Source organism: Phyllobates terribilis, unplaced genomic scaffold (genome assembly GCF_046119375.1).
Source record: "Phyllobates terribilis strain yellow unplaced genomic scaffold, ASM4611937v1 Scaffold_3__8_contigs__length_932513732, whole genome shotgun sequence".
NCBI lineage: Eukaryota > Metazoa > Chordata > Amphibia > Anura > Dendrobatidae > Phyllobates > Phyllobates terribilis.
Window position 1 is genome coordinate 249930354 of NW_027362763.1, and position 19761 is coordinate 249950114.

Sequence of the window (19761 nt, forward strand, 5' to 3'; positions counted from 1 at the left end):
CACTGGGTAATAAAGGGGTTAAGGCCAGCTTGGCATTATCAGCTGGCCCTAAGCCCGAAATTCATGGGGTCACGAAAATATTAGACATGACCACCATGAATTTCTAGTAAAGTATTTAAAAAAACACAAACACCCAGAATAAAGTCCTTTAATTGAAATAAACACACAATTCTTTATTGTTCTAAATTAAACCATACTTACCGTCACGCCCGTTCCAGCTGAAGCCAATGTCTTCTGCAATAAAAGTAAAATAATTAAGCAACCTCATCCTTACCTTTCCATGGTTCCCACGACAGCTTCAGCTCTGCTACATCGAGATGACAGGCTGGACCGCAGCAGAACGCTGCCATCCAGCCTGTCATCCCGCGGACACTCAGAAGCGCAGGCATGCTTGCGCTCCTCAGTGTCTCGCTGTGACGGCATAAAGATGAGACAAGCTCATGTCCAATGAACTCGGCGCACCTCATGCATGTCACTGACAGCGTGGGAGAATTCTCCTGCACTCAGCACTTCAGCGTGAAAATTCTCCCACGCTGTCAGTGACGTACATGAGGTCAGCTGAGTTCATTGGACATGAATGAGCTCACCTCATGCACGTCACTGACAGCGTGGGAAAATTCTCACGCTGAAGCGCTGAGTGCAGGAGAATTTTCCCACGCTGTCAGTGACGTGCATGAGGTGAGCTCATTCATGTCCAATGATCTCAGCTCACCTCATGCACGTCACTGACAGCGTGGGAAAATTCTCCTGCACTCAGCGCTACAGCGTGAGAATTCTCCCACACTGTCAGTGACGTGCATGAGGTGAGCTCATTCATGTCCAATGAACTCAGCTGACCTCATGCACGTCACTGACAGCGTGGGAGAATTCTCACGCTGAAGTGCTGAGTGCAGGAGAATTCTCCCACGCTGTCAGTGACGTGCATGAGGTGCGCCGAGTTCATTGGACATGAACTCGTCTCATCTTTATGCCGTCACAGCCAGACACTGCAGAGCGCAAGCATGCCTGCGCTTCTCAGTGTCTGCGGGATGACAGGCTGGATGGCAGCGTTCTGCTGCGGTCCAGCCTGTTATCTCGATGTAGTAGAGCTGAAGCTGTCGTGGGAACCATGGAAAGGTAAGGATGAGGTTGCTTTATTATTTTTCTTTTATTGCAGGAGATCGTTGGCTTCAGCTGGAATGGGCGTGATGGTAAGTATGGTTTAATTTAGAACAATAAAGAATTGTGTCTTTATTTCAATTAAAGGACTTTATTCTGGGTGTTTGTGTTTTCTTTTAACTTTGACTATGGGGTTAGTAATGGGGGTGTCTTATAGACGCCTCTCCATTACTAACCTGGGCTTGATGTCAGCTGGCATTATAAGCTGACATCAACCCCAACCCTATTACCCCCTGCCACCGCACCAGGGCAGCGTGGAAGAGCGAGGCTAAGTGCCAGAATTGGCGCATCCTATGGATGCGCCATTTCTGGGGCGGCTGACGGCTGGTGTTTCTAGCCTGGGAGGGGGCCAATATTCATGGCTCCCTTCCTGGGCTATTAATATCAGCCCCCAGCTGTCTGCCTAGCCTTTGCTAGCTATTAAATTAGGGGGGACCCCACGTCATTTTTTTGGGGGGGGGTCCTCCATTTTAATAGCTAGTAAAGGCTAGGTATTCAGCTGGGGGCTGATATTAGTAGCCTGGGAAGCTCCGTGGGTATTACCCCCTTCCCAGGCTTCAAACATCTGCCCCAGCTGTCTGCTTAACCTCCGCTAGAGACTAAAATTACGGGGAACCCCACGCCAATTTTTTTTAATAATAAATCCTTTATTTTAATAGTAAATGACAAGTACAGTAACCAACACTGTCACTGTACTTATTATATATGTGACTGACATGTTTCTATCTATCTAATCTATGTGTGAAGCTCTATTCTGTCTGTTATAAATTGTCGGGTACAGATGCTGAATTGCCGGCCGGCTTTTTTAAAGAGACGGTGCATGAAAACACTATTATTTTTTTTAATAAATCCTTTACAGTAAATGACAAGTACAGTAAGCAACACTGTCACAGTACTTCATATATATGTGACTGACATGTTTCTATCTATCTAATCTATGTGTGAAGCTCTTTTCTTTCGGTTCTAAATTGTCGGGTACCGGTGTATGCCGCTGCTGAATTGCCGGCTTTTCATGTTTCACTGTGAGCACTGTTCCCATCGATTTGGGCAATCACTGTAATGCCACAACCACCATGGCTGTGGCATTACAGTGAGTGGCAGACAATCCCTGCATGATTGGTGCTCTAAATAGCGCCAGACATGCAGGACACACTTTTGGTGCACGAACAGTTATCGAACATAACCTCGAACAGCCGAATTTTTTGCAAATCGTTCGGGTTCGTCGAACAACTCGAACACCACCCAAAACAGCTCGAATTTGAGATTGGCGAACAGTTCTAGTCGAACACCGCTCATCTCTAGTCTTGAGTGTAAGTCCTCACTACTTGAGTTTGCATCAGGTACTCGGGTGTGCACCTAGTATCGCGGGTGCTCAAGTGACATGCTCGAGTCCCGCATGTTTCATGATTGTTAGACACCCAAAAAAATACATGCGGGGATCGCTCGTACATGGCAGGCAATCCCCACGAGTTTTTTTTGGCTGTATAACAGCTGCAAAACATTTGGGGCGAAGACTCGAGCATGTCACTCGAGCACCCGCGATACTCGGTGCATACCCCAGCACCCAATGCATACTCAAGTAGCGAACACTTGTGCTTAACACTAATTGCCATATCATCATCATTTTTTTTCTTTACTTCTGAAAAAATTCCAACCCCAACACAATCCTCACCCTAGTCCTAACCCTAACCCTAGCCTAACCCTAACCCTAGCCCAACCCTAACCATAGAGTTTATTTTTGACGCCGTTCCTCGTGCGATATAAGTGATTAGATGACTTTATTCTTCGGGTCGGTGTGATTACAGCGATACCAGATTGATGTCGGGTTTTTATGATTGACAGCTGTCACACACTAAAAAACACTTTTTTTTTGTAAAGACTAGTTTTTGCATCGCCATATTTTGAGAGCTATAATTTTTCCACATTTCAGTTGACAGAGTCATGTGCTGGCTTGGTTTTTGCGGGACAAGTTGACGTTTTTATTGGTACCATTTTTGGGCATGTGACATTTTTTGATCGCTTTCTATTCCGATTTTTGGGAGGCAGAATAAACAAAAACCAACAATTCAGGAATTGTTTTTTTTGGGGGGGGGTTTATGCCGTTCCGCGTGTGGTAAAATTGATAAGGCAGCTTTATTCTTCGGGTCAGTAAGTTTACAATGGTACCACATTTTTATATTTTTTTAATGTTTTGGCACTTTTACACAATAATACACTATTTATAGAAAAAAGAATTGTTTTTGCATCGCTTTGTTCTGAGAGCTATAACTTTTTTATTTATCAGCCGTTGGAGCTGTATAGAGGCTTGTTTTTTGCAGGACAAAATGTCGTTTTCAGCGGTACCATTTTTATTTACATTTGTCTTTTTGATCGCATTTTATTCCATTTTTTGTTTGGCGGTATGATGATAAAGCATAGTTTTTTGCTTCGTTTCTTATTTTTTTACCATGTTCATTAAAGGGGTTAACTAGTGGGACAGTTTTATAGGTCAGGTCATTCAGGATGCGGTGATACCAAATAGGTGTACTTTTATTGGTTTATATTTTTTTTTCATAAGAATATTTATTTATGGGTACAGTATATTTTTATTTTTTGGGGATTATTTTTTTCATTTTTTTAAATATTATTCAATTTTTTTTTTATTTATTTTTTTCACTTTCTGACACTTTTGGAACTTTTATACTTTGTCCTACTATGGGACTTTCACTTTTTACATTCTGATAGGCTGTATAGCATAGGAATGCAGCAGCATCCCTGTGCTATACAGCCTGTCAGCTCAGCACAGGGAGAAGTTACTTTGGTCGCACACTGCGCATGACCAAAGTAACTTCTTGCCTCCTGGTGACCCAGATGTTGTCATGATGACATCAGGTCACCATGACATCTGGGACCCGGCACAGACACCGCGGGATGCCGGAGAGAAGGTAAGTATCGGCGCTTACCTCCCCCCTTGCTCCAGCAATGCTGCGATCGACTTCGATCGCAGCATTTCGGGGTTTAATGTGCAGGGAGCGGTGTGGCACCGCTCCTTGCACATAGTACCGGGTGTCAGCTGTGACAATCAGCTGACACCAAGCGGTGATCGCGCCAGCACAGCCTGTGTGCGGGCGAAATCACCAGGGCGTACTAATACGTATCTGGCCCATAAGGCCCAGGATGCAGATACGTATTAGTACGCCTTGGGTCAGAAAGGCGATAAAGAGCACCTTTTATGTTAAACTGGTCACATCATGGAATAGTGGCTGCACAGCTGAATAAAACATTTTTATTTCTCATCTCCATGATATTACCTTGTCAAATTTAGATTCCAATTTCTCGTTCAACCAAAGGTGCATTAGCAGAGATTTGTTTCTGGGGGCTGTGGTAGGATGACTCGCCCAGCCACTTCCGGAAGTAGACTCAGGAACCTGGGTTCTCTTTGCAGGCTTTATTAGCAGCATAAAGCTCTGCACTCCAGCAAAATAAATACAGCCTTACTTGGCTAAACCACAAAAACAAAAGATAAACTATAGCACAGTCCATATATGTGTGTGTGCAGGTCACACACACCGGCTATGTCCAGCCTTCAGCTCCCTCATGAGCTATGGCTGTCCAGTCAGGAGACCTTGCCTCTTCAAACACAACACACAGAAAAAAAACCAGGGCTGAACATTTAAACGATCCTCAGTCACACCCTGAGGTGGAGGTATGGGGAATGACGTCCCTCCCATCACTCTCATTCCCCTAAAACAATGCCCTTTAAGTGAGTTAACCCACCAGCATATAACATGTTGGCAGAAAGTTCATTTGTTTCAGTTCACACAGGCTAGCAACCTGTGCGACACATACCTCCCCTCATATATCATACCAGTGACCCTATCACATATTCCCCCCCTCTGCCCAAAGCCGGGAGTTTGGGCACCTTCCGATACCAGACAGGGAATTCTAGAAAGGGCATCAGCGTTCCCGTGTAACTTCCCAGGCCTATGCTCTACGTGAACGTTGAAGTCCTGAAGAGCTAGGAACCATCTAGTTACCCTGGCATTTTTACCCATCTTTTCCCTCAACCACCTCAACGGGGCATTGGCTGATACCAACTTAAACTTCCGGCCTAATAGGTAGTATCTTAGTGTATTTACGGCCCATTTTATGGCTAGACACTCTTTTTCTGCTATTGTGTAGTTTTTCTCGCAGAACGAAAGCTTCCGGCTCAGATAGAGAATGGGATGTTCTTCTCCATTTATCTCTTGAGACAGTACAGCCCCTAGACCAACCTCTGAAGCATCTGTCTGGACCACAAACTCTTTCTTGAAGTCTGGTGCGACCAGGACCGGCTGTTTACACAGTGCTGACTTCAATAGTTGAAATGCAGTCTCTGTTTCCTCCATCCACTTCACCATAGTTCATCTAGTGCCTTTTAGGAGATCAGTCAGTGGCGCGGCCTTCATGGCAAAATTTGGGATAAACCGCCGTTAATATCCCATCATTCCCAGGAAGGCTCTCACTTGCTTCTTGGAGAGCGGTTTCGGCCAGGTCTGGATTGCCTCCACTTTATTAACTTGCGGCTTTATTTTGCTTCTCCCGACGACATAGCCAAAGTACTTGGCCTCCTCTTTTCCAACGGCACATTTTTTTTGATTTATTGTAAATCCCGCCTTTCTTAGAGCATCCAGAACGGCCTGTAGTTTAGGTAGATGACTTTCCCAGTCTGGGCTAAAGACTACAATGTCGTTCAAGGTAGGCTGCAGCATACTTCTTATGTGGGGCTAGGATCCGATCCATAGCCCTCTGGAAGGTGGCTGGGGCCCCCTGTAGTCCGAACGGCATCCGAGTGTATTGAAAGCACCCATCAGGTGTTGAGAAAGCCGTCTTCTCTTTGGCCATCTGGGACATGGGGATCTGCCAGTAGCCCTTCGTCAGGTCCAAAGTGGTGATATACCTCACCGGTCCAAGCCTCTCGATGAGTTCATTGACGCGGGGCATCAGGTACGCGTCACACTTAGACACCTCATTCAGCCGGCGGTAATCATTATAAAACCTCCACTCTCCGTTGGGTTTTGGCACGAGGACGATGGGGCTAGACCATCCACACTTTGACTCCTCTATCATACCGAGGTCTAACATCCTCTTCACCTCAGCCGAGATCACCTCCCGGTGTGCTTCAGGAATCCTGTATGGCTTCAGGTTCACCCTTATATGCGGCTCTGTTAGCACATCATGTTCTACCACCTGGGTATGCCCCGGCAACTCTGAGAACAGGTCCCGATTCTGCTGGAGCAGTTCTCGACACTGTTGCTTCTGGGCTGGCGAAAGGGTCTCCGCTATCGTGACATCTTCCACCTGGCCTTCGGGAGTAGCTCCCAGGCGAGGAGTTCCCACGGGCTCCCGATCTCGCCACGGCTTGAGCAGGTTTACATGGTACACCTGGTGTGGCTTTCTTCGGCCAGGTTGGTGGACTCTGTAGTTCATTTCACTGAGCGTCTCCACCACCTCATATGGGCCTTGCCAGTTGGCCAGAAACTTACTTTCAATGGTGGGAATAAGAACCAGGATGCGATCCCCAGGTTGGAACTGTCTCAGCCTTACCGACCGGTTATACACCCTCGCCTGGGCTTCCTGCGCCTGGGGGAGAAGTTCCTTCACGATGGGCATCACCTTCACCATTCTCTCCTGTAACTGGGCGACATGTTCAATGATGCTCCGGTGGGGCGTGACCTCGGCCTCCCAAGTTTCCTTGGCGATGTCTAGGAGACCTCTTGGATGCCGTCCATAGAGGAGCTCAAATGGAGAGAAGCCAGTGGAGGCTTGAGGACCTTCTCTGACAGAGAAAAGCAGAAATGGGAGCAGGTAGTCCCTGTCTCGCCCATCCTTTTCAATGACCTTCCTGAGCATCCCCTTTAAAGTCTTATTGAAGCATTCCACTAAGCCGTCCATCTGTGGATGATAAACTGAGGTCCGAATCTGGGCTATCTGAAAGACTCTGCATAGTTCCTTCATCACCTTGCTCATGAAGGGGGTTCCTTGGTCTGTCAAAATCTCTTTTGGTAGACCTGTCTGAGCAAAAATGTGAACTAGCTCTCGGGCTATACTTTTACTGGATGAGTTCCTTAGGGGTACCGCTACGGGGTACCGGGTCGCATAGTCCATGACCACCAGGATGTATTGATGGCCCCGGGCCGATTTAACTAAGGGCCCCACTAGGTCCATAGCAATCTTCTCAAAGGGAACCTCTATGACAGGTAGTGGAACTAATGGACTACGGAAGTGGGAGGTGGGCGCGGTTATCCGGCAGGTGGGGCAGGACCTACAATAGTTTAAGATTTCCCGATGACATCCTGGCCAATAAAACCACCTTATAATTCTCTCCTGGGTTTTCTCAACCCCTAGGTGTCCCCCCAGAATATGTGAGTGTGCCATGTTTAATATCCTGTGACGGTATGAACCTGGAACTAACAGCTATTCCACTACCTCTTCACTTTTTAGTTTGGTCACCCGGTAAAATAGCTCCCCCTGAACTGCAAAGTGTGGGTACCTGGTTTCCGCCCCCGGTTCTTGAGCAACACCATTACAAACAGTAACATTATCCCACGCCCCTTTCAAGGTCAAGTCCCGAACCTGATCTGACCCAAAGTTCTCTCCAGGCACCTCTAATTCAGGGAGGTCGACCACCTCAGACACAGTCTCGTCCTCGTCACCGACAAGGACACATAGTGGGAACTCATCCACTTCCGATGTCGACTGGGTTATTTCTCTAGGGTCCTGGTTTTTTTCCACAGGACTCGGTCTGGATCCCTTCCCCCACAAGTCCCAGAACAAGGGAAAATCGCGCCCCAAAATGACAGGATGTATCAGGTCCTTGACCACCCCTACTTTGTGGGATTGGGCGCCACAGTCTGTTCCTACTGTCACTCTGGCCACTGGGTAGTTCTTGGTGTCACCATGTATGCAGCGGATGCCCACAGATTTGGTAGGGATCAGCTGGTGGGGAATGGTGGCACTGATTAGGGTTACCAGACTCCCAGAGTCCCACAGCCCCAGGACCATCACTCCGTTAACGGATACGGCACATGCCTGCGGCCCCTCGCCAGGTTGACAGTCCACACTGCAGGCTGGGTAAGCATAGTATGAACATCGTCTGCCTAAGCTGCAGTCATTTGGCTCAGCAGACGTATGACACTGGGCGGCTACGTGTCCCGGATTGCGACACCGCCAACAGATCACATCCTTAACAACAGTCCTTGCAGCACCTTCAGTGGAAGTGGGACGCCCCCCAGTTGTGGCTCTGACCCCCTTCCGTGATGAACCCGCCCCCTTTTGGGCACTCCAGTAGGGGGAGGTGATTATATCAGGTTTCTCTAGGGATTTTTCGAGCACTTGGTACCTCTCTACCAGGCCAACAAGGTCGTCCGCATTCCGAGGGTTGCCCTGGGCAACCCAGGTCTGCACCGGCCTGGGTAGGGAATCGATGAACCTGTCCATCACCACATGCTCAACCATCTGGGCAGGAGTGGAAGACTCTGGCTGCAGCCATTTCTGGACTAGATGTAACAAGTCGAACATCTGTGAGCGTGGAGGTTTGTCGCCAGCATGCGCCCAATGGTGGACTCCTTGCGCTCTGACAGACATAGTCACTCCTGAGCGTGCCAATATCTCGGTTTTTAATTTCGCATACTCCTTTGCGTCTTGTAAAGTCAGATCATAATAGGCCTTCTGCGGCTCCCCGGTCAAATTTGGCGCCAGAATCTCCGCCCACTGTTACTGAGGTAATCTCTCCCGTTCCGCCACCCTTTCAAAACCAGTCAGGAACGCCTCAACATCATCCTCCGGGGTCATCTTCTGCATGGTTCTCCATACCGTTTTCCTGACGTGTGCGTCCTCACCTGGATCTGAGGGTGGAGCGTATGTCCTGCCACGGATCTCCGCTGTTAGGAGCTCCATCTGTCATTGCTGCTGCTGGATTTGCTGTATCAGGAGTTTATTTGTCTCCTGCTGCTGCTCCCGTTGCTGCTGTAGCTGCTCTCGGTGCTGCTACTGCATGCTCTGCTGGGTCTGCTGTATGCTCTGCTGGGTCTGGACCAGGTGCTTAACGAGCTCCTCCATGCTGCCGAACTTCTCTGGCTGGCTGGCGGCCTTTACCCAGGACATCCGCTTGTCTCTGTGGCAGGTACACGTGTTCCTGGAATCTTGCACACACTCTCGCAGCAACTGTGGTAGGACGACTCGCTCAGCCACTTCCAGTAGAAGACTCAGGAACCCGGGTTCTCTTTGCAGGCTTTATTAGCAGCATAAAGCTCTGCACTCCAGCAAAATAAATACAGCCTTTCTTGGCTAAACCACAAAAACAAAAGATAAACTGTAGCAGAGTCCATATATGTCAGCCTTTCTTGGCTAAACCACAAAAACAAAAGATAAACTGTAGCAGAGTCCATATATGTGTGTGTGCACGTCGCACACACCGGTTATGTCCAGCCTTCAGCTCCCTCCTGATCTATGACTGTCCAGTCTGGAGACCTTGCCTCTCCAAACACAACACACAGAAAAAAAACAGGGCTGAACATTTAAAGGATCCTCAGCCACACCCTGAGGTGGAGGTATGGGGAATGACGTCCCACCCATCACTGTCATTCCCCTAAAACCACACCCTTTAAGTGAGTTAACCCACCAGCATATAACATGCTGGCAGAAAGTTCATTGGTTTCAGTTCACACATGCTAGCAACCTGTGCGACACATACCTCTCCTCATATATCATACCAGTGACCCTGTCACAGAGCATAAACTTAGAGAAGGTTAGAGTACGCTTTCTCCTGTGAAACATGTAATGACATACAGAGCTGCTCTCCTTTTTGACCAGTAGTTGCAGCAATGTGTCACTACAAACACCTCTTACATCTTTAAAGGGAATCTTTAAAGGGAATCTGTCAGCAGGTTTTTGCTATGTGATCCGAAGGCAGTAGGAGATAGAGGCTGAGGCACAGAGACCAAGGATGTGTAATATATTACTCTGTTTGGTGTTGTTTACTTATAGTGAAGGTTTTACCACCTTGTGATTGTCATTGCCTGGACTACACTAGTCCAACCAAGCTCACTGTTAATAACCATTGTACATAGAGAACCTAGTGTGATTGGGTGTTAGCTTTCTCACCTCTACTGCTTTCTACATCGAAAAGCTCTAATTGTGTCAGAATGGCTGCACCCAGTAATCTAAATGATACATCATTGGAATCATGGTCCCTTTTCCTACATTATACTGCTCTCAGCTAAGGTAGAAAAAACCTGCTGACAGATTTGCTTTAATCTCATTGCAGTTAGTGTGGGTGAGGCGAACAGCATAGCTATGTATCATTATAAACACCTTTTGCAGTTTTCATCTCAGGGCACTGTCAGTTCTGCTCTACTAACACAAAGACTGCCTTGAACAAAAGAGCTGCAAGAGGTGTTTGTAGTGGTACATCCCTCTACTCCACACAGTAAGTTTACATATCATAGAGAAGAGCAGAGCTCTGTGTCACTACATGTCTCACAGGACAAAGCCTGCTCTAAGCTTTTTCTAGGGTTTTTTCCATGCATGATGCCTCCTGCTTATGATTGGGCAACATCATGCAGAGGAAAAAGTACATGCACACAGAGACGAACGGCTGCTATTTACCACTTGATTGAAGGTGAAATTAGAATCTAAATGGGTTAAAATGGTCGTCCATGTATTTTTGACACAGGCCAAACAAAACTGGGTCTACATGCTATCTTAAAAGCAGAATAGGGAAGGAACCACAGATGCTATGTGTTAAGCCCCCGTCACACTAAGCGAGATCGCTGCTGAGTCACAAGTTTTGTGACGCAACAGCGACCTCAATAGCGATCTCGCTAAATTTGACACTTAGCAGCGACCAGGCCCCTGCTGTGAGATCGCTGGTCGTGTCGGAATGATCTGGACATTTCTTTGATCGTTGAGGCCCCGCTGGGTAGCATGCATCCGTGTGTTTGACACCTTACCAACGACCTTGTTAATGACTCAGACACAGAAACACATAGGCGTGCATCGTTATACAGATCGTTACATGTCGCCGCATCGTTGCTGCGTCGTTGGGAAGATCTGACTGTAGCGTCGCTTAGTGTGACGGGGCCTTTAGATGAAGGGTCGCCAATAACCAACTCTTCCTGCATTTAATCCACTCTTCCTGTATTTAAATACAGGGCTAGAGTAGGGAACTGAATTTTTCCACAAAGAGAGCCTAGATAAATCATTGGTAATACTAAAGAACAAAAGTCACTATAGTTTATAGTTTTGGCAAACTGATTTACTATTTACAATGACTATTGAGCATAATATGCAAAATAATAGACCTTGGATACAGCTGTAAAATAATTAAGTATATATACTGTGTGCACAATTATTAGGCAATTTGTACTTTTGATAATTAATATTATTATTGAACAACTACACTGCTGTCGGTCAATCCGAAAGGTTAATAAACCTAAAACCTGAACATTTAAGAAACTAAAAGTGAGATTTTGTCTTTCTTAGAAGATTTTTTTGTCAATAATTATTGGGCAACTACAACCCCTGGCAAAAATTATGGAATCACGGGGCTCGGAGGATGTTCATTCAGTTGTTTAATGTTGTTGAAAAAAAGCAGATCACAGACATTGCACAAAACGAAAGTAATTTGAAATGGCAACTTTAGAGCTTTAAGAAACACTAAAAGAAATCAAGATTAAAAATGTGGTACCCAGTAAGGGTAATTTTTTCAGACCTAGCAGAGGGAAAAAATTATGGAATCACTCAATTCTGAGGAAAAAATTATGGAATCATGAAAAACAAACACACAAAAGAACACTCCAATACATCACTAGTATTTTGTTGCACCACCTCTGGCTTTAACAACAGCTTGCAGTCTCTGAGGCATGGACTTAATGAGTGACAAACAGTACTCTTCATTCATCAATCTGGCTCCAACTTTCTATGATTGCTGTTGCCAGATCAGCTTTGCAGGTTGGAGCCTACAAACAAATGTACATTTTTAACATGTTAAAAACTATCAGTGACCAATATAGTCACCCTTCTTTTCAATAACAATCATAAGCCTTCCATAAATGGAGTCTGTCAGTTTCTTAATCTTTTGAAAATCAACTTTTTGGACAGCACCAATTACAGCCACGCAGACACTGTTCACAGAGGTGAACTGTTTTCACTGTAAAATTTTAAGTAGGGCCCGCAAGTTCTCAATAGGTTTTAGGTCATTTGAGGAAGAAACCTTGTCATTCTTTCATCTTTAAGGCCTTTAATGGGTAGCCGAGCATTGGAGACTTTGATGCATGAGATGAATTATTGTACATAATAAAAATCATGGTTCTCTTGAAAGATGCAGACTTTTTCATGTACCACTGATTGAAGAAAGTGTCTTTTAAAAACTGGCAATAGGTTTAGGAGTTGATTTTGAGTCGATCTTCAACCTGAAGTTAGCTCATCTTTAATAATACCAGCCCACAGCAGAACCCCAACTCCACCGTGCTGGCATATGAGTTGAAGTGGAGGTCTCTCCCCATTACTTATGCAGTCACGGGTCCTTCCATCTGGTCTGTCAAGAGTCACTCTTATCTCATTAGTCCATAACACCTTTGAAAAATCTGTTTTCAGATATTTCTTCGCCCAGTCTTGACGTTTCAACTTATGTGTCCTTTTCAGTGGTGGTTGAGCGTCATCCTTCCTTATCATGGCCATGTCTCTGAGCACTGAACACCTTGTACTTCTAGCACTCCAGGAAGGTAGCAGTTCTGGAATATGACAGCAGTGGAGGATAATGGCTTCCTGGTCACTTCTCATTTGATTCTTCTCATTTCTTTGGTGGCTAATGTGTGTCTTTTTGCTCATCACGTTTTTTTCAACCCTGTTCACCATTTGCAACAAAACTTTTGATGTTTCTGTAATCATGCCCCAATATCTTAGCAATATCAAGAGTGCTGCATCTCTCTGTAAGACTTGTAACAATTTTAGAATTTTCAGTCAGTTAAATCTCTTTAAACCCATTTTGCTTGAGTAAAACAATCTGCTTAATAATTCTGCACACCTTGATAAAGGGTGTTGCATCCTTAGGTCACATCCTCCCTCATTACACAAATACACTTCACCTGATCTGCTTCATCCTATAAGCATTCAAGTGTATACAGCTTAGAGTTAGAAAATTTCTATAAAAATGATGATATGGTCAAAATATTCTCTAGCCTAACAATTGTGCACATTTAAAGTAATTATCTGGTTTGGAAAATCCAATTTAAAATACTATATTAAAGAATTCAGTCAGTAGAGTGATGTTCTTTGTTTGTGAACTTAATGAGATAGTCAGAGGACTACGTTTCCACAAAGATCATTTAAAGGGGTTTTCCACTTTTAGAAAAGTGGACCCCAAATGCTTTCCATTATGTAAAATCACAAAATAAGGTAGTACTCACACTCACCCGATTCAACTGCCCGCAATTGTTCTGGTTTCTATGTTTTGACTGCAGTGGTGATGTCATGTTGACAGTACGCATCACAGCTGCAGCCAATCACTGAGCTCAGTAGCTGGCACCATCTATATTTTACAGCCAGCACTGGACCCAGTGAGGGTGAATACTATCTGCAGTTGTTATTTTACCTTACAGAAAGTGTTTAGGGTCTACTTTTATAAATGTGGAAAACGCTTGTCATCACAACTGGAAAAATGAAAGACTTAATTAAAGGGTAACCCAATTATTAAGGCTTTTCTAAAACCAACTACTTTTCATTGTGCTAATACAGTAGATACTGCACATTATCATCATGTGTTTCTTGACATAAATATACACAGGGAATGAAATACCTTTCGATTGCTGTCCCAGTTCTGTGATCCATTGAAGGTTACAGTCACAGGACCAAGGATTTCCATGAAGATAAAGTCCTTCCAATTCATTTAAGTACAAGAACATCTCTTTAGGCAATGAAGTTAACTGGTTATCTGACAGGTTAATATGTTTTATAGATGATGTTTTAAATATCTGTATGAAGCGCAAAGTTACAAAAGTGTCCGTATGCAGCTGCCACAGTTCATTTCCTTCTAAGTGCACCAATTTCAGGGACGTGAGGCCATAGAATGATTCTGGAGACAGGAATTCCAGTTTATTGTGATCCATATGTAGCCTTACCATACTCTTCAGGCTGTGGAATGTATTCTTATGAAGGGTTTTCACTTTATTGTAACTCATTTTCAATACCTAAAGAATGTAAAATTGAAAATTTACATCGAAAAAAATAAATGAACAAATTGAATACCTGGTGTAGGTATTGGTAGTTTCAATGAATTATGGACTTTAATTCTTTCCTACTCAACAGAGAAAAAGTAAATTCAAAGTTAATTTAATGGGAACCTGTCACCTGATACATGCTGCCCAAATCACAGGCAGCATGAGTTAGAGCCTGGCTGCACAACTTTGGTGCCACCCATACCTAGAGATTTGCCAATAAACTTGAGCAGCACTGAGGAAAGCCGGCCGTGGGTGTTGCCGGACTAGTCTCATCTCCAGCTATGGTCCCAGATCGGATCTTTAAACTAGATTTTCTCTGAAATGCTGGAGCATCTCATAGCAAATTATACCTGGCTGCAGCCGTGCCGTCAGGCTCAGATTCATACTGCTCTAGGTTTGGGCAACAGGAATCAGGTGACAGACTCCCTTTAAAGCAAAACTAATACACTTTTAAACAAGTACAGGGCTGGAGAGAGTGGTGCATGACGCAAGGGTTCAATAACCAGCAAAGATGATAAGCCTGTGATATATTGGATCCCATTATGCAGCGCAATAGGCAAAACACATAACAGTTGATTCATCAATGTAGCACAGTAACTGGAGTACATGTCTGTAATAATTTTTGCCACCTTTGTGGTATAAATTATCATGAATTTGTCAGCCATACATTTTCTCCTTAAGATCTGCCACTTTTTGACCAGTAAGCAGAACTGGCCAGGACTGGCATAAAAATGACAAAAGTACTAAAATTTTTGTGTAACTATAAGTTGCATAAAATTTTGCAATGTTTGAAACAGTTTTACACTGGAATTCTGGCAAAAAACTTTGATATATTGGGGCTTAAGTAGCATTCTAGATTAATCATGTCTCTTGTTGAACCCTGCACCTTCTACCCCAAAGGAATATTAGAGAGAAAAGCATCAGAATTTGATTGGGAATTGATCCCCTAAATGTGAAAATGGTATACTGCCAACTTACTATGTTTTTTGGACACTTGCTACAGCTACCATCACACATTTAAAAATGTTTTTATAAGGAAGAATTGGGAACAGTAGTTATAAATACATTCAGATTATTAAAGATGTGCAGCAATTATTTGGTGCAAAAGTAAAAAAAAACGTTTTAACATGCCTAACGAGTTGCAGCAACTATATTATGCAATGTGTTCTATTTTGATAAACTTGGTGTCTTTTTCTCTGATTTACCCTATAACATTTTTTATAAATCTCCCCACAAGTTTAATTGCTATGCACATCGGGAATATTTTTCTCTGTGACAATTGTCACACAAATCTCTATGAGAAAAAGGAATGATACCTGTAGTTGCGTTACAATAGTGTTATATTCCTTTGTGCAATAAAGCTGAAACTTGTCACAAGGCGACATAATTGTGCGATGGAATAAAGCACTATTGAATATTCCACAGTAACATGAGGAGTGATGATCCATTTCCTTATTTTTAAGTGGGAGTGTAATCCTTGGTATCCAGTGTGTCATCAGAGTCTTTTAATCTACAAATGCTACAAATGATTGTGTCATTGTGCAAGATGTGTCCATCCTCATCTTTCCTCCTGGCTCAACATACACACATGGACAAAATAGTTGGTACCTTTCTGGTATAGTAAGAAAAACCCACAATGGTCACTGAAATAATTTGAAACTGACAAAATTAATTTTCAATTTAAATTTACTAAATATCAACTAATAAAAATCAGCCATTGCTTTTGAATTGTGGTTCAACAAAAAAAAAGTATTGAAAAAGTGCCTGGACAAAAATGATGATACCACACTGAGCTAAGGAGAAAGTTGTCTCAGGAGAATAGAAAGAAAATTATTGACAAAGATGCTAAAGTCTATAAGATTATCCCCAAACAACTTGATGTTTCCAATCCTATTCAGAAATTTAAGGTCTACAAGACTGTAGCCAACCTCCCTGGACCTGGCCACAAGAGGAAAATTGATGACAAATTGAAGAGATGGTTAATACAAATAGTAACCAAAGAGCCCCAAACAACTTCCAATGACATTAGCGATGAACTACATGGTAAAGGAGCATCAGTGTCAGATCACACAATCAGTCACTTTCTTGGTAAAAGTGGACTCCATGAAGGCAACCAAGGAGGAAACCACTATTGAAAGTAAATCATATAAAAGCGGGACTTGAATTTGCCAAAAAGGCACAGCGCTTCTGGGATAAAGTTCTTTGGACAGAGACAAAACTGGAGCTTTTTGGCAAGACACATGAGCTCTAACTTCACAGACGCAAAAAATAAAGCATACAAAGAAAAGAACAATGTACCTACTGTGAACTATGGAAGAGGCTTGGTTATGTTTTGGGGCTGCTTTGCTGCATCTTGCACAAGTTATCTTGAATCTCTGCAGGGTACAATGAAATCTCAAGATCAAGTCCTTTTGGAGACAAATGTGCTGTCCAGCATCAGAAAGCTTGGTCTGAGTGACAGGTCATAGGTCCTCCAACAGGATAGCGACCCAAAACACAGCTAAAAACACCCAAATATGGCTAAGGACAAAGCATTAGACTATTCTGAAATGGCTTCTATGAGACCCAAACGAAATCCTACTAAACATTTCTGGAAAAAGCTGGAACATGCAGAAGGGACCTTCACACCTGAGACAGCTGGAGGCATTTACTCACGAGGAGTGGCCAAAATATGTGTGGATGGGTGCAGAAGTCTTATTGAGAGTTACAGAAATCGGTTGCAGTGATTACCTCAAAAGGTTGTGCAACATGATATTAAGTTAAGGGTATCATCATTTTTGTCTAGGCTGTTTTCATTAGTTTAGTTTTTTACATTTTTCTGTTGAAACCAAAATTCAGAACCAATGTCTGATTTCTATTACATGATATTCAGTCAATTTTAATTAAAAGTTACTTTTGTCAGTTTCAAGTTATTATCCACCATTGTGGGAAAAATCATTGTGGGTTTTTCGTACTTTACAAGAAGGGTATCAACAATTTTGTCCACGTGTGTAAGCTGAGATGAGTAGTCATAGATGACCAATTTTGGGAAAAAAACATGATTTTGTGATATTTTTTGGGGGAGTTGTTTGTGCTATGTGGCCACTTAGCAGTTGAGATGTGAACTGCGTCCTGTAAAAGATTTTGTTTGCACGTCACAATAATCTGTTTAATGAGATTTTGGTGGACACATCTATATAGACGAGCAGTGTATTTTGCAAGTTTGGAAAAAATTGGAATACAAGGAGGAAACCGATGGAAGCTCATTCGGTAACGTAATCATAATTTTGCGTTTGTCCCAATATGTACTTACTGTCTTTCTGACCATATGTACTGGCTAGTCATATCTTTAGCACTGTATATGACAGTTCTTACCTGTAATGAGGATAAGTCTTGGAAAGCATTTTCGTGGATTGTCTGGATTTCATTACTATGTAACATCAGAAGTTCTAATTTCTTCAAGCCAACAAAGTCGCTCTCTGTCAGTTTGCTCAGGCTGTTGTACCTGTTATCATGCAGGGGAGTATATAGAACATTACTCAGAATATTATCTATACAGAATATACTGTAAATGAAATACCTTACTAATATTCTGGAATATGCAGTGTGTGTCTGTCTGCAGGAGTATGAGGTCATTTATGAATGATGCCTTAGAGAGATCTCCTGCTTAGAAAAAAACTTCATTGTTTTTCTTGGAAATTACACACGCTACATTCTCTTTTACAAGTATTTCTTATTTCACTGGATTCTTGCCACCAGTTTAACGACTTTACAGTGTATAAGTCCGGGGTGCCATGATATTTCTACATACTAAAGAGCTAAATCCAGAAAAGAATAAATGTACATATGTAGGCTTATAAAATAATGTGCATTTAGTTTCATCGATTACATACTTTTCTGTTTTAGTACTATTTTAGGGCTCATTCACACATCAGTTTTTCGAATATGAGTTAAATCGGTGCTTCTGACGGGCTGTCTATGAGGTTGTTCAAATATCCATGATTTCTTGTGGTTTGTGTATTGTGGTTTGTGTAAAATGGCTGAGACATGTATGACATTGATCTGAGTGTCAGACCAAAATTAGCAATGCAAGTCTATGTACTCCATAGCACTCTGATTACATCCATCTGCTGTCCATTTTTCACGAACTAAAAGGAGAAGCTGAAGAACCTTTTTATGTAGATTGTGAGCCCTCACAGGCAGGGTCCTCGCTCCTCCTGTACCAGTCGCTGTCACATTGTGTTCAAGATTATTGTAATTGTTCTTGTATTATACCCCTTTTTCACATGTAAAGCGCCATGGAATAAATGGCGCTATAATAATAAATAATAATAATAATTTCCCCATCAGAGAAAAACTGATGAAAATCTAACCATACCCTGATGATAATACTGATGAGAATCTAATAAAAATTTGATGAAACTATGAGCAAAATCACTGGTGAAACTAGGACCATTTTTCTCATATGTGAAAGTGACATCTGAATGAGGCCTTACAGTTAAACTATTGACAATTAGTAGTCGATTAACTGCATTGGATTACTTAGTCTTATAGGGGTAATCAGTGGTTACATGGTTTACTTAAAGGGACTCTATCAGCACAGAATGACTGTTCAAACCAAGTACAGGCGCCCAGTGGTCCATGATGTTTAACTACACCTTCCCACCTACTTATTTTCCATCTATCTCCACCCTTCTCTGGCTCTATGAAGCCAGAGCTGTCAATCAAATAAGGGGGGTGGAGATTGAGGGAAAACAAGCAGGTGGGAAGGTGTATATAAATAATTGGCCCCGCCATGGCGTACCAAACGGCATTACTTGGTTTGAACAGTCATTCTCCGCTGACAGTCCCTTTAAGTAATCCACGATGTGTGACGTCACATCTACAGATATCTGCCGACACACGTTCATGAGCAGCAGGCGTTATGCACCTGTTTTAATGAACAAGACAGATGTGTGATATCTGCCGCTCACACACATGGGCTATTAAATATCTACAAAATATGGATAGGTTATAACTTGCTAAGATAGTTTAATCATTGTTAATATATTTATCCTAGTTTAGGATTAAACTTCAGAATGTACGTTAAACGGGTCCTGGAGTATATGGCCACTACTTCTGACAGACAAGTATAATTTCTGTGTTTGAGGGAATGGAGATTGTGGACATCTGGAGACGATTATTCCCCCTTGGCTTTTCCTCTGTTCACTTACAAATCGAATCCCTCATAGTGAGGCATGTATTTATTTATTTCTCGGAAGGGGGTCGTCTTTTATGCTATTAATGTAGTAGCGGCCCCATTGTGCTTATATAAACATTCTCTCCAATATATATTTGAAATTCTCTCTGAGAGTTGTTAAGAAAATAAATAGATTGCTTAATCTCC

The 19761-nt window shown here is 43.1% G+C and overlaps 1 protein-coding gene across 1 annotated transcript in view; it reads right to left on the bottom strand.

The window, feature by feature from the left end:
• Window positions 1-19761, bottom strand: part of IGSF10 (immunoglobulin superfamily member 10) — a 102125-nt gene that overhangs the window by 22114 nt on the left and 60250 nt on the right. Inside the window, exons 3-4 of the mRNA XM_073674734.1 lie at window positions 17751-17880; window positions 13976-14366 (exon numbers count right to left, since the gene is read on the bottom strand). Of these exons, the coding sequence (XP_073530835.1) occupies window positions 13976-14366; window positions 17751-17880 (521 nt within the window). The remainder of the gene's footprint in view (window positions 1-13975; window positions 14367-17750; window positions 17881-19761) is intronic.